The sequence below is a fragment of the Typopeltis vanoorti genome, chromosome 15 (genome assembly GCF_054136105.1).
Source record: "Typopeltis vanoorti isolate ZY-2024b chromosome 15, IOZ_Tvanoo_1.0, whole genome shotgun sequence".
In the NCBI taxonomy this organism is placed as follows: Eukaryota; Metazoa; Arthropoda; class Arachnida; order Uropygi; family Thelyphonidae; genus Typopeltis; species Typopeltis vanoorti.
In genome coordinates, this window is record NC_143563.1 from 66,024,742 (window position 1) to 66,040,299 (window position 15,558).

General features: G+C 33.2%; 1 protein-coding gene across 1 annotated transcript in view; it reads left to right on the forward strand.

Annotated features, from left to right (window-relative positions):
- LOC150098833 (uncharacterized) overlaps window positions 1-8,966 on the forward strand; it is a 199,353-nt gene extending 190,387 nt beyond the window's left edge. The window contains exons 6-7 of the mRNA XM_090404561.1: window positions 5,326-5,438; window positions 8,141-8,966. Of these exons, the coding sequence (XP_090260687.1) occupies window positions 5,326-5,438; window positions 8,141-8,321 (294 nt within the window). The 3' untranslated portion in view covers window positions 8,322-8,966. The remainder of the gene's footprint in view (window positions 1-5,325; window positions 5,439-8,140) is intronic.
- The last annotated feature ends 6,592 nt before the right edge of the window (window positions 8,967-15,558 follow it).

Consider the following 15,558-nt stretch of genomic DNA (forward strand, 5'->3'; position numbering starts at 1 on the left):
ATATTATATGCCTGCTGTATGGCTTTTTCTTGTATTCAGAATGTAAATGTTACCAATTTTTCTGCCTTCTCCTTGAAAGATGCTCATGACATATTGAGCGAAATATATAGAATTAATAAATTATATTTAGTTTTCTCTTACATGTATCATGCCATCATTCAAAAAATATAGCATATCCAACATGCATGTCCTCTATTAAACAACTACAGACAGCTGTCACCAGTGTTTCTGTTATTTTCCGAAACAATTTGAATTCTATACACAGTTTTCTAGAGTTGCGGGGTTTAAAATCCAAGTTTCCAGAAGGGAACTCAGTGCCTGGGATCAACTAACTCAGGAACTGGTTGAAAAAAGGGGGCCCAAAAAAGAGTTCCTCCAGTCAGTGAAGAATCGAACTTATTCTTTCTTCTGGTCTAGCACCTACAGAAGTAAATGCTGTTTATACAGTACTATATTGGCATTTGACCTCTTATCTTTAAAATCAGTGCAAAAAACACAGAATTGTTAAATTTGTGCATATTTTTATGTGTTTCTTCCAATTTGCATATTATGCTTTTTTAATTCGCCAACTGACATGTGAAATAAATACTACATATTCTCTTGGAATGTTAACATCAACTAAGGCATAAATTTCATTCTTTTCATTCAGTGATGCTATTTGATTGAAAGACCTAGGTTGAAATCCTGTCTAGAACACAAAGAATCTAAATTTATGAACTTTTTAGTTTATGGTAAGTTAGCCATTCTGATATAGAAATAGCATGGCTTTTCCTTGCCGTTTCTATATCAGAAATCTCGTAAAACAAGCAAACAGGCCAGAAGAACATACACAATTAATAGGCATAATATGCTGGAGTCGTTGCTTTAATTGCTTTGGCCATAATCAAACAACATTCCATTACCATGTGTTTAAAATTAAGATTGTGTCTATTACAGTTTTGAAAAATTTTATGACATTTTATTACATTTCATTATGAATTGAAATAATAATAAGAAGCAGAGAAATAACGTGTTCATTTTCAAGCTAGATACTTTTAGCTGTGCATGATTTTAATAATTTTTACCATATTTGACAATTTCTTTTCATTAAGAACTAAAAAGCAATTTACCTTTCAAAATGTGAAGATAAAATAAGCAATTTATGACCAGTCATTGTATATTCTATTTATAAAGCTTTTTAAGGTTCTCAGATTAATAAAATTGTTATACATGACCTTGTATTTGTCATTGTTACATAAAAGTAAAGAGTGATATGGATGCGCAACCTTATTAAGAAAGAGATTCTTATTATTGTACAGACACCTCCATGGAGTCCAAAGACTCGTTGATAGAGACCCAAACTATCCACACAATCTATCAGATCTCTCTTTTAATCCATTAATAAAAGACAAAGCACTAACGATTGACTCTGGCAGCCCATTGCATTCATTCATAACTCTCCAAGTGAAAAATCTAGTCCTTGTACCACACTTTTACTCAACATCCAGGAATGACTTCTTGTTTTGCCCACTCTATCTAAGCTGAAACATATCCCCTGCATCACTTCTATAAAACCCTTTAACTAACTTAAATGTTTCTATTACATCCCCTCTTTTTCTCCCATCAACCAACTTCTGCAATCCACACACCTTCAATCTATCCTCATAGGGAACATTCCACAGGCTGTTCATCTTGATCACTTGCCTCTGAATCTTCTCCACCACTTCCTCATCCCCCAAGAAACCCAGGAGACCAGACCTGAGCACAGTAATCCAGAAGTGGACATATCAGGACCTTATAAGCAACTTCCTTATCTCTGCTTGTTAATGTGTTATTCGGTAGCCAAGTAATCTTATGAGCTACCTTAGCAATATGTCCTCTAATCTTCAACTCTCTGTCTACCACCACCCCTAAATCCCTAATTTCATCTATTTCCTGGAGTACAGTTTCTGTTATCTGTTTATCCCAAAACGCATAACTTACATTTTCAACATTAGACTGACATCCACTATCTTTTGCCCATATATATAATATAACCAAATATTTCCTTTCAGGTTACCATAGCCCCCCCCCCCCCCCCATCTGCGGGTTCACTATCCATGGTTTCAGTTAACTGCGATCAATCCTGGTCTGAAAATATTAAATGGAAAATTCCATAAATAAATAATGTATAATTACATCAGCAAAGTGGATACTAGATCCAACATTATTTCAAAGCTGAATGTTTGTAGAAACTATGACAGTTTCGTAAGTTGACCTGAGAGCTTACAAGAATACTAGGATTGTATTCTCATAAGCTCTCAGGTCAACTTACAAAACTTTCATAGTTGCTACATACATTTGACTTTGAAATAATGTTGGATCTAATATCCACTTTGCCTGTGTAATTTTATATCGCCGAAATGAAGCTGTATAGCTCTTTCTTTTAGTAATAGACAACTCATAGTTTTAAATTACCTGCCACTTTGAGTAGTTCTCAGTTATCAGATCAGCTGTCATGGCATCGCAGTGCTTGTGTTCAAGTAACCCTTATTTTACTTAATAATGGCCCCAAAGCACAAGAGTAGTGATGCTGGCAATTTGGATATGCCAAAGATTAGCCATAAAGTGCTTCCTTTTGAGTGAAAAAAGGTGAAAGTTCTTGACTTCATAAAATAATAAATAAATAATAATAATAATATAAAAAAACATATACTGAGGTTGCTAAGATTCCGTTCACATTCAGATAACTTTTATTACAGTATGTTATTATAATTGTTCTATTTTATTATTAGTTATTGTTGTTAATCTCTTGCTGTGCCTAATTTATAAATTAAACTTTATCATAGGTATGTATGTATATATAGGAAATAACCATAGTATATATTATATAGGGTTTGGTACCATCTGCAGTTTCAGATATCTGCAGGGTCTCTTGGAACATATTCCCTGCGGATAAGGAGGGATTACTGTACTTCCTACAACATTTATGTATAAATTAAACACTAGTGGTCCTGGCACTGAACCTTGTGGTACACTACTAGTCACCTGCTTTTTCCTGGACTCTGCTCCTCCACATACCACTTTTTGATATCTGTCCAGCAGCCATTCTCTTATCTGCATAACCAGTGTCTTTTCTATCCCCTGCTAATCTCTTGTCGCTTCTGTAACTTTTCGATTTCACTCTTTGTCCGGCGAAGAATAACATGCAATTGCACTACTTCCTTATTTAGGTCTATCATGTCTTTCCGCCGTCATATGTTCAATAATTCCAACATTAACATTTGCTTCATTCTCACCATTTAACTGGCGAAACACTTAATACACACTCGTTCACCAGTTTCATTCTCCTTCCATAAATCCTTTAATTTTTGCAATCAATACATATCACTCACTCATTCACACACACTGTACAAAATCACATAACTTGAAATCACCCAACAATGATGTCTTTGCTGCCATTGTTCTACCATGCATTGGCCCTTTCCCGACAATATTGTATTTAAACAGAAAATACAAAGTTTACTTACAAACAAATAACTCAATCACGCATCTCTATAAAACAAAAACTACGATGAAGTAATCTAATATTATTAACTAAAACATGAAAAAATGACTTGTCTTTCAGCAGCACTAATAACACAACACACACAATGCATTCTCTCGCTGTGTTAATCAAAAAAAAAAAAAAAAAAGCAGAAAAAGATGATAATGTGGATGGAATATCGTGAGAATAAGGATAAGAGGGATATTCAAATATATAAAGCACAGGTTAGAAAAGTTATATTGTATGGAAAGCTTAGTCAGAATTGAATATGAAAAGAAATTGGCAAGGTAGGCTAAAACAACCCAAAAAATGTTATAGTTGTGTTAGTAAAAGAATGAATGAATGTTGAGGAATAACTTCATTGAATGCTGACTTTGTTAGAAGCAGATGTGATTGTTCAAATAATGAGTGCTTACTTCACTAAAATCTATCAATTTGGTGTGCAACATTATACACAATGGATGAAGAGATAGAGGCTGGATTTTCTAGATTTGTTATATAACGTCAATAAGAATTCAGCAGTAGGGACAGGTAAAGTATTAGCATATGCTAAAGAAATGTTCAGCTGAACTAGTTAGGCTTCTGGCATATCTGTATCATTTGAGTCTCAGCTCAGAAAAGATCCTACAGGAATGGAAAGAATACATGATAGTCACATTTTACAAGGGTGTTAGTGCTATCTCTGAAGTGATGAAGATTTTAGACACATTCAGAACTCACTTGCAGAAATTGGTGATAGATAAGCTATTCTTTGCAAGAAATGGCATGGATTTACAAACAGGATGTAACATCTGAGCAGTTTGCTCATATTTATAATGTTTTGGCTGAGTTGTATAAAATCAATGGATACACTATGATACTGTTGGACTTTTCTAAGGTATTTAATAGGATACTACATGAATGGCTGTTGAATAAATTGGAGGATATATGGGATTTGAATATAAACTATTGATGCGGATAAGTGATTGATTTGGTGGACAGGTATTAGAAAGTGGTTATGGCTGTCAATCCAATGTTAGTAAGTGTAAGGTAATGCACTTTGGCATGATGAATTTTCCAACAGCATATTATATAGGTGGGATTTTGCTTTGAGAAATTGATGAGGCTAGGGATCTTGGAGTTATGGTGGATAGTAGTTGAAGTTCAAAGGTCACATAATGAAAATTGCTAATACAACTTGGAGGATTAGTGCAATCCTGAATCAAACAGTGACATGTAAGGATAAGGAAGTCATTTTGCCTCTTTACACAAGACCTTGATACCACTACATCTGGATTGTTGTGTGTAGATTTGGTCTTTTTGGGTTACAGGGGGATAAACTGCGGAAAGAAAGATGAGTTACAAAGATATCAAGATTATGGAATGTAGATTATGGGAACAGGTTAAGAGTATAAGGACTGCAGAGACACTAGTAAATAAACAGGAGAAAGAGGAGTGATATCGATAGTCCTGTGAACTTCTGAGAGGGTGCTGTAGAATATCAATTGAAATTTTTTGTTATATAGGATGTGTGGAGAGGACAAGTGGGCATCTGTGGAAGGTGAGTTTGAATGCAGCTAAGAAAGGGATGAAAGCTAGATTTTTCTCTCATACGTGAGAAATGTAGTTTTTAGTAGCAGTGAGTGAATGAGTGGAACAGTTTGCCTGTTAAAGTGGTGCAGGCATCTAGTGCGAATGAGTTTGAGATGGTATAATAACTGGTGTGGCTAATGTACAGCCTTTCTTGAAGAGTTCTTAATACCTGTAGTCTGTAATAATGATAAGTTCATTGTAATATTATGTAATGTTTTTGTGCTAATATTAACATCTGATTGTTTTAGTTGTGGGTAAAGTGGTTTGGAGATCACACATATACACAAGTTGAACCTGAAAAACTGAAGACACTTTCAGAAGGACTAGAAGCGCATCACAGAGCAAGAAAGAAACACAGGAGGTAAATATAAATTACTGATATTACAGTTGAACTGTACTTTATAACATAGGTATTTAAAATTCTTTATTTTATTTTATTTTTATTTATTGTTTTTTGCTTGATTACAAAGTAAATTATACTTGACAAGAAATGATCATTCTGGTTTACTCCTTTACCCAAATGTAAGTAAACAATATTACTAGTAAAATTTCTATCACATAATACACAAATACACTTTCTTTTGAACATGTATGTTATGCATTATGGTATGGGTCATTGCCCAAAGCAGTTTTCATGGAGTTCTTCCCTAATAAGACCTCAATAAAGATTGAAACTGGTCTCAGTAATCATCCTTTTATAATGCATAGCAGTACACACACATCCAAAAAGGAGTGTGCTGTACATTATTGTTGGCAAATTAATATGAAGTCAACAGCCCTACATGGAAGTAGCCTAATTGTGAAGATAATTCACATATAAACTTTACACTTGGTAAAGTTTTCAGGTGAAGAATGTAATTATTAAAAGTGTATCATTTCTTCTCAAGTATAATTTATTTATTTTTATTATTATTAATATTTTTGGAGGGGTGGGGTGGATAAACACAATCAAAAAGTGCTCATTTTGTTTGATCAACACAAAAAAAAATTTTTTCTTGTCATACCTTTTTTTTATACTGCAGACAGTTGAAGATGTTCCTAGCTGTTAAAAATAACCAATGCTTCTGCTTCATTTCAGTAAAATTTTTCAACATTTCTGGTCAGTTGAAAGTTTTCTGGTTTCATTATTCTTGATCAGTTTTATTTTGTTATTGTGGGTGGAATTTGCTATAGTGGTTTTTTGCTGCAGTTTTTATGCCAAGCAAATTCACTATAGTGAGAGTCAATTATATTATTATTTGTATTTGTTTCCTGTCATCATATAGCTATGAAACTTAGGAGAGCTTGGAAGATGGATGGTCTCTTCATTGTAGCTAGTGCTGCAAAATTTGCATGTTGCATAGTCATCTGACGTGTTCCTATTTACCCCTGGAACTGATCTGTTATTCCAACATCCTACTAGAATAATGTGGGACTGTTGTCTGTCTGTATGTATCTGCTTACAGTAGCCATTTTGTTGAGTTCCTTAGCTATTATAATATTGAAATATGTCTGTCTTTTTCTTCTTATTGCCTCAGACAATAAGAAGAAAAATCAATCATTAGCCTTAAATCAATTTATGGCTAATGTGGTGAAAAGCATGATTCAAGACCATAAAAGAAGCTGGATTCTTAGTATTCAAAGTGATCAAACTAAATAAAGTTCTTGTCTAGAATGATATTAAAATCCAGTAGTTCACTTATTATTGTGTAAATATTATCAACTTGACTTGTGTAAAAAAAGCATTATCTGAAATATTGAAGTACAAGAAATAATTTTTTAAGATACTGCCTTGTGTGCAGGCTGCCAGCATTTCCTTTAAATTCACAATTTCTAATAGAGAAAAGGTTAGATAAGTCAAGAACTCTGCTTCTGGAGACATTTCTTTCATTGCTCGTGGACAATACTAATTCAAATGAAAATTCACTTCAATGCTATTAGCTCATCAGAAAATTTTAAAAATGTGTCTATCCTATGATAAATTCAAATATACATTCTGTCAGTGATAATGTGAAAGCTTTATCCACTCATGTCACCAAGCCTACTAAAAGAAAAAAAACAAAGTTTGCGCCTGAAGTATTTTAGGGCAACTCGTGGTAAAGGTGGTATAAGTTCTCATCACTTGCCTTAGTATCTCCTATAATACAAAGCACATCTCCTTGCGAACATGTATAATGCTGTGCATTAAGGGAAGGGCCACTACCCAGACCGGTTTCAACCTTTATTGAAGTCCCATTAGTGGGAGCTTTGACCTTTCCCTTAATGCATGGCATTATACATGTCCGCAAGGAGATGTGATTTGCAGTATGGGAGATACTAAGGCAAGTGATGAGAACTTATACCACCTTTACCACGAGTTGCCTCAGTCCTGAAAATATTTCAGGTGCAAACTTTGTTTGCTTTTTAGAACATAAGGCACATTTATAAGGACTTTTCACCTGAAACAGTATTAACTGGTCTTATATGAGAATAGCAAGGTTTTTCTTCCCAGAAATATTTTAAATTTTTTAAATAATTAAAAAATTTATGGCACTTCAGGGAGTTAGGTTTTTACCCCTTAAAAAGTTTCTGGGAAGAAAAATCTTGCTATTCTCATATAAGACCAGTTAATATTGTTTCAGCTGAAAAGTTCTTGTGTGCCTCATGCTCTAAAACATGAATCCAGAATCTTTCCAGGCTGTAAAAAAAAAAGTCAGGCTCTTAAGTCTGTTTTACAGAGGTGAATCAGTTGCTAGTGTTTCATATTAGATATAAAAATATACATCAATACAATAATACTGACAATACAATATATTGACAAGCAGTCAACTAGTAAATAATTTCACAACTATATTTTTCTCTAAATTTTTCAAAACTTTTTTTTTTTACTTCTATAATTTTGTAAATCATCGTGATATTCTTTAAACCAGTTGTATCAAATCCACAGGCATCTAGAACAGATAAATAACTTAAACTATGTTATTATGTTAGTTCTTAACTTGCTGTGAATTTATATTTTTGAAAATGTTATTTATGATCAGTGATTTCATACAAAATGAAATTCTGTATTACGGTAATAACAACATAAATGTAATTTATTTGCAGAGGAAGAAAAATGAATACCCACTTAGAAAATGCTATTCAGGAAGCTATGCTGGAACTTGACAGACAAACAGTGACAAATGAAGAAAGTGAACTAGCAAAGGTATCAGCCCAACTCTGTACCATTTCCACCACTAGTGGGACAGGCAGAACTAGGGGACCCAAACATCGACGGAGTAGATAACAGACACTATTGTATACTTGTGTTTAGTGACAACTGCTTGTTACACATTGTTGAAATAATGTTTACGGTACGATTTTTGTGTGCCTCACTTTTTCATTAGATTAATGAATGGCATGTGGTTATTATTAACCAACAAAGCACGTCTCAGTTATGCACTTAGAGTTGTGTTTTGTTTATTTGGGATATTTTAAGAATATCTGTTGCCGTTGACGCTTGTAGTTTATAAGCCAATCATATGTAAAAAAGTCCCTCATTTTTTCTGTATACTATCACGAACACCAAAGAAAATCGCTATTGGTGTTTAACCTGTATACTTCTGCCATGGGGTCTTCTGAAGACCACGTTACAACAGTTTCATGGAAATCATGTTTTCAAATGGTTTGAGTAAACAAATCTGTTATAAGTACAGCCTGTGGTTTTTTTATTTCTTTTGTCAGAAATCAGGAGTGTAAAAGTTGAAGTTTTGTGGAGAGCCGTTGTTTCTGTTTTATATGCCTCAGATATAGGGTAATGCGTCCATGCTCAATGTAGTCTGTTTCTCTTTATGGATTTGGTTGTTACAGCATGATGTTGTGTGTGGATGTGCTTTGTGCACCCATTTTTAGCAAGATGCTCTTTCAGAGATTAAAATCTTATGCACATAAAGATTGTTTGAAGTGTTGTTTATTTAATACCATTAAAAATACAGACAAAAAAAAACAAGCTGAAAGAAATAATACTCCAAACAGTTTTGTTGTTGAAAGTTCATTAAAAATAAGCAATCAATCACTGATGCAATAATGATTCTAAGCTGATAATATTAAAATTTTTATTAAAAGTGGTTAACATCTTTCAGCAGAAGCTATTAAAACAAAATACTTGAAACTTTGCAAGCCATATTACATTGCTGAAAATACATCACAGCTCTCAAGACAAACAATTCACAATGCTATTCCGGACTTTTTTAAGAAAATAAAAGTATAAATGCATTAGAAAATGTTACATTACAAATTGTTATCTGAATGAATTTATGGGTTGTTGACATCCATATTCTTTCTTAGCTATGCATCTCTGGTGTATCAGGATAAATCTGAGATCTTATTACACCTCAAGCACTTCAGTTGATTACATGATGATGGTGTAAACAATATAGTACGTGACTAGGATCATCTTCAAGTATTGAATGAATTTGAAATTTTTAAATGCATTTTAGCCATGATTCCCAACATCCAAAATGATAATAGTAAACTATGTGTTGCATTGCATATTCTGATTGTTTTTGATCATTGTAATTATTATTATTTAATAAACTGCTTGATCAGCAAAGTAAAATGAATACAGACAATCATAAAAAAACGTGGAAAGTGAACTTTTTTTTGATTGTCTCTGATTAAAATTATTAATGACATTTGTTAAGTGGCATCATTCATTGTTATAAACCTAGAGCTCTTTGGCATATGTATTGTAAAATATTACTGACAAACCTAAGTAGAGAGTTCATTAAATTTCACGAAGCCAAGGCAGAATTTTAATCAGGGTGAGTGGGAGTGATTTTATTAAGCGTTCTTGAACCTAGAATTTGGTTTAGTAGAATCAGGACTTTAACATGCAATCATCTGAATTTTTTTTTTTTTTAAAGTTGACATTTCCATTGTTTTCACACACTATTATAATGTCTGAACAGAATTATTTTATTCAAAGTACTCTATGTAGCGGTGACCTTTCCAAAAAATTGTGTGTCAAATGTTATGTTAGACGCTATAACCCTTTTTTTTGGCTTATTATAAATGTTTGGCCTAATTTTGTCACTAGAAATGTTCTAATTAAAACCAAAATTGAAATGAAACCAAATTTTAATACATACCGAATACAATTTTCATTACATTCCACCCAGCCAATGTGAATTATTAATATCAGTAAGAATAATTTGTTCCCTCCCCTAAATATTATATATATAATATTGTGTGTGCATGCATGTGCGCATCCTAAATACTAGAATTATTAATTCAGTCTAGTCAGAATAGACTTGCTTTGTCCCTTTGTGTCTCTGCAAATTGACAAAATTGGGAATTAGCTAGACAGATTTTGGCTTGGCAATGGTTATTTTAAGTTTCATTTTTTTTTTTTTTTTTTTTAAACATATTTAAACCTAAGAAAGCATTCAATATCTCCCCATTTTATAGTATTAGACCATCCCAAACTGAATTGTTATTGATTTCGTGTTCTAAATGTAAATCTGTTTGTTTAGAAACATATAGTCTCTATACTGGATATTAAATGAAGATTTGCTAAACCGAAAAAACTAAATATTTATGTTCATGAAATTTCATTAATTGATTTCACAGATTTGAATCATTTTTGCATTATTTACTTTTTTATTTTCTTTATATATTTCGAAAAATTAAGTTGTACTTTAGTTGGGAAAAGGGAGAATTTCTCTACAAAATAGAGAAATTCTCCCTTTTGTCAAATGAAATATGGAGATATTTCATTTGACAGTTTTAGCAATGTAGGAAGGTCTCAATATTCAACTAGGATGTGTTCCTTGAAAGGTTGATTATTAAGGCTGGTTTTACCAAAGAGTTAAGTGTTCTGATTTGGAGATGAGTTCTCATCCAATGAGAAATATATTCACTTTCTGTTAAATAATCAAAAGATGACTTTAGTGTTAATGTACATTAACACTGTATTATTACTGACAATAGCATCATCAAATTCCTGGTGTGCATGCTCAAGGGATATACAGGATTTCTACTACTACTAATATCTTATCAACAGTTTTCCTCCAAATTAGTCTGATTTGTCATGCCTCCAATATTCTCAGATCCTATATTTTGATCTTCTAAAACACTGTACTGCTGTAACCTTTAATATAACACAGTGTGACCTTTCCTGTCCTTGCACCAAGAAACCATAAATCAACCAATCAATCTAAGGCACTACTAACTTCATCACTCCACTTAGATCTTGGTCTTTTGCTGAATCTTTTCCTGTCATATTGGCATCAAATGCATGTTTTTTTTAACTTTTCCTCTCCCATTCTGGTTAAGTGACCTTACCACCTGAGATAAAGCTCTGCTCACACATTACTGAATATTAACAATGTCAGGTTCCTTCCTTCCTAATATCTTCATTGTTCATATGACACTGCCATCTGTTCTCCACTAATTTTTTCCTCAGAATTCTCATATTTGTGGTCTTTCACCTTATATTCTCCATTCAGGATGTGGTTGATGTTTTCAATGTTGCTGCCTATTTTCATAGTTGTCTTTTTATTGTTGATCTTTATACCACATTTGTTATAGCTGTTATTCAGTTTAGTTAAGCAATCAATGCAGGTTTGTCCTGGGTTTATTTAAGAGTATAACATCATCTGCATAAGTAGAGCTGAGATTAACATGCCCAATTTTGATATCGGATTTAATGCCACTTTCCTTCATAATATTGATTCATATAGATGATGAATATCAGTGGAGATTGGGTATATCCTTTCCTGCCTGTTTCTAATTTTACATGAAACCAACTTCTTATACTTCCTTCAGTTCTGACTGCTAATTACAACTCAAATATAGACTATGTATTGCCAGATATAATGTCCTGTTTACACTATATAACTGTAACATTCTGAATTGCTTTTCTCTTGTATATTATACTTGACAAGAAATGATATTCTTGTTTTAATCCTTATTCAAGTGTAAGCAGACAAAGTTTGCATGCAAAGCATTTATTATTACAGGCAGTCCCCGAGTTACGAACGAGATATGTTCCTGAGAACATCTTTGAGTCGGATTTGTACGTAACTCAGATCCCTGATGAACAGCACATATACGGCAATAATAATAATACCCCTGTGCTAGCCGCTAGCATAAAGATGCTACACCAATGAACCACTTATACCATGCATGTTTGTTTACATGTGTGGAAGAAACTAGTTCTCAAATTATTTATTTAATTGTTAATTATCCTTATGGGGAGCTTTGGGAACCAGTTCATAAGTACAGAACACCATTAGTCGGGTCGTCCGTAACCTGGTGACCGCCTGTATTTTCACTGAATCTGCTTGTGCAAGGGGGGTACCCAAAAATAACCAGAATTATTTTTTTAAAAAAATTTTATTAAAGTTTGCATTATTTATATTACCACATTCTAGTCCCCTTCGAAGCGCTTTCCATGTGAGTCATGCAGTTATCCCAATGTTCTTTTCCACTACTGAAAACAGTTCTGGAACTGTTCAACTGGAATACTGTTTATGGGGCTCCAGTGATTTTTCTTTCACTTTGTCCACATCAATGAATCGCTGCCCTTTCATGGTTTTCTTTATATGTGGGAATAAAATAAAAATAAAAAAAAAGTCACATGGAGAGAGATCAGGTGAGTAGGGAGGATGGGGAACAACTGCACATTTCTGGCTGTTTTTCGTCACACTATCATGCAGTCTTCTCAAAATGTTGAGATTAAAAATGTTGGTTCACTATTTGTCCAGGAAGAACAAATTCTTTATGTACAATTCCATTCACATCAAAAAAACAAATCGACATTGTCTTGGCATTTGATCGAACTTGACGCGTGCCTTCCAGTTCGGTGAATTTGCATGTTTCCATTGGCTTGATGCTTATTTTGTTTCTGGATCATAACTGTAGCACCAAGACTCATCTCTGGTCACAACTTTTGAAAGAAAACTCTGGTCATTAAGAGCTTGCTCCCTCATTTTTTTTTATCCTCTGTGAGCAAATTAAGCACAAATTTAATGGACATATTTTATTTGCAAATCTTCTGTTAAAATTCGCTGGCACAAACTCCATGACAAATTCGTCTCTTCAGAAACTTGCTTAGTGGTCTTTCAACAATCTTCGTTGATTGCCTGGCAAACCTTTTTGATGTTTTCATCATTCCTGCTTGTGAAAGGTCAGCCAGATCATGGTTGGTCTTCAACTGACATGCCTCCATTTTTGAAACAGGAAAACTGCTTGTAGACCTGCATTTTACCTAAAGTGTCATCCTTAAAGCATAGCAGTAGTAGTTTCAAAATTTCATGCACATTCTCTGTTCCTTGTTATCAGCCATCACAAAATCGCCACACTTGCTTGTAAGTACTAACAAATAAAGCAGCCTGAACAGTTCTCACAACAGGATGACACCACTTGCCAGACTGGTGCAGAAAAGTGCACACTCACTGTGTCTAGCAGCAGCATCAGTAACTAGAAAATGTGCATGTGCCAAGTTCAGATTCCAGTTATTTTTGGGTATCCCCTCGTATAGTCAAGCTCTTGACTTGACATCAGTTGCCTTTGTATCTCATACATGTATATTGCTATGCATTATGGGAATGTTCACTACCTAAGTTTTGACCTTTATTGAAGTTTCATCATTGGGAGCCAAACTGGAAAATAATATGCAAATCAATGAAAAATCATACATGTTCCATATACAATTAGTGAAATAGTGTATCACCATATTATTAAAATACTGTGGATTAGAGGAAGTTGTAAGATTTTTTCCCGCTTGGTTATAAAGTATATTTTACTTGACAAGAAATTCTTGTTTTAATCTTTATCCATGTGCAAGTATATAGTCAACATGTGAAGTATCTTCAGAAAAATTGTCTACTTGTATATAGAAGCTGTTGACTTGCCTTTGCCCACTTACACTTGGGTAAGATTAAAACAAGTTTATAATTTCTTGTAAAATATAATATACTTTATAACCAAGTTTAAAAAAAAAAAAAAAAAAAAAAAAACTTCCTATAGTTCTCTCCAATTCAGAGTATTTTACTAGTATGGTGATACACAATTTTACTACTTGTATATGAAAAACACATGATTTTTTATATTGATTCAACCTTGGTGTTTTCTTACTGGGTCTGAATAGTGACCTTCCCCATAATGCATAGCGGTATATATTTCCAAAAGAAAGCATACCTTGTATTAAAGGATACTAAAGCAATGCAAACTTGGTTTAGACAACAGTAACAAGTAAAACAAATTCTTGTGAAGTATAATATACTTTATAACCAATGAAAAAAAAACTTCCTACAGCTTTACTCTTGACATGTGCCTTTTCATCTACAAAATGAACACAGGCCATTGAAGCGAAGTTGTCAAAGTGAAAATCTGACAACCTCTATTTCTTATGAATGTTCCTTACTTGAACCATCATAAGAAAATTCCTCTGTAATTCTCACATTCAGTTTTATTTCCTTTTTCTGGAAGGATACTATGAGAGCTCTATGCAAATCATCTGGAATTTGACATTCTGAATTATGCAGGCCACTGTAAAACTTTTATATTTACATATTTGAGCATTGATTTTCTTCTCACCAGCTTTTCTCTTTTTTCTTTTCACGTTTCAGGTTTTTGATGGATTTTTCTAGCTCAAGTATTAATATGTACTCCTGATTGCATTCCTCATGAATATTTTATACCACCATTCTCTCATTTTGTTTCCTTTAGCAATCACTCCATACATGCAGAATATCTTCAATTTTCATTTCACCTTTATCATTTTTTATTCCTTTTGCAGCACTCATTCTGTTTATAAGTTTTTTCAATGACCTCTGGAATATTGTGTCCTTCCTAATATTTATTCCATGATTTTGTTTAGTCTTTGCTTTTACTCTTTACTTTGGTTTCCTACAATTTTCTCTGTATTCTCTCTTCTTTTCAGGACTTTCTCTTTGACTTCTTATGTCCATTATAGAGTTCTGATTTTTATCCTTTCAGAAATCTTCACCACATGCTTCTCTAACTGAATCATGTAATGTTTTCTTTAGTCTGCCACTACAGGTTTGGTTCTTGTTTTCAGGCTCATTTTTTAAATTGAACAATGTATATTTGAGTCCATACTACACCTCTGAAGTCTGGCTACTCAACTTGGATTCTTTTTTTAAAACTTACATATTTTTCTTTCCATTATGAAATTCATTTTTATCTTGCTCAGAACTAGATGGTGATCACTTTCTCTTTCAAATTCCCTATATACCCCAGTATGAAGATATTGCTATCTACAGTAACATAATCAATGCAACTAATATTATTTCGCATGTCTTCTCTCCATGTGAATTTGTGCACATCTTTGTTCGAACATGATGTTAGTAATCACTGGAATACCTGAACAGAAACCAAGCAGGTACTTGCCATTATTGTTAACTTTGTTCTTTTCTCTAAATTTTCCATCCCATTTCTATATGTCTGGCATTCATTGTTATGCTGATGAAGGAATAAATATGGTATTCATTAAAATCATTGCATTTATTATCACA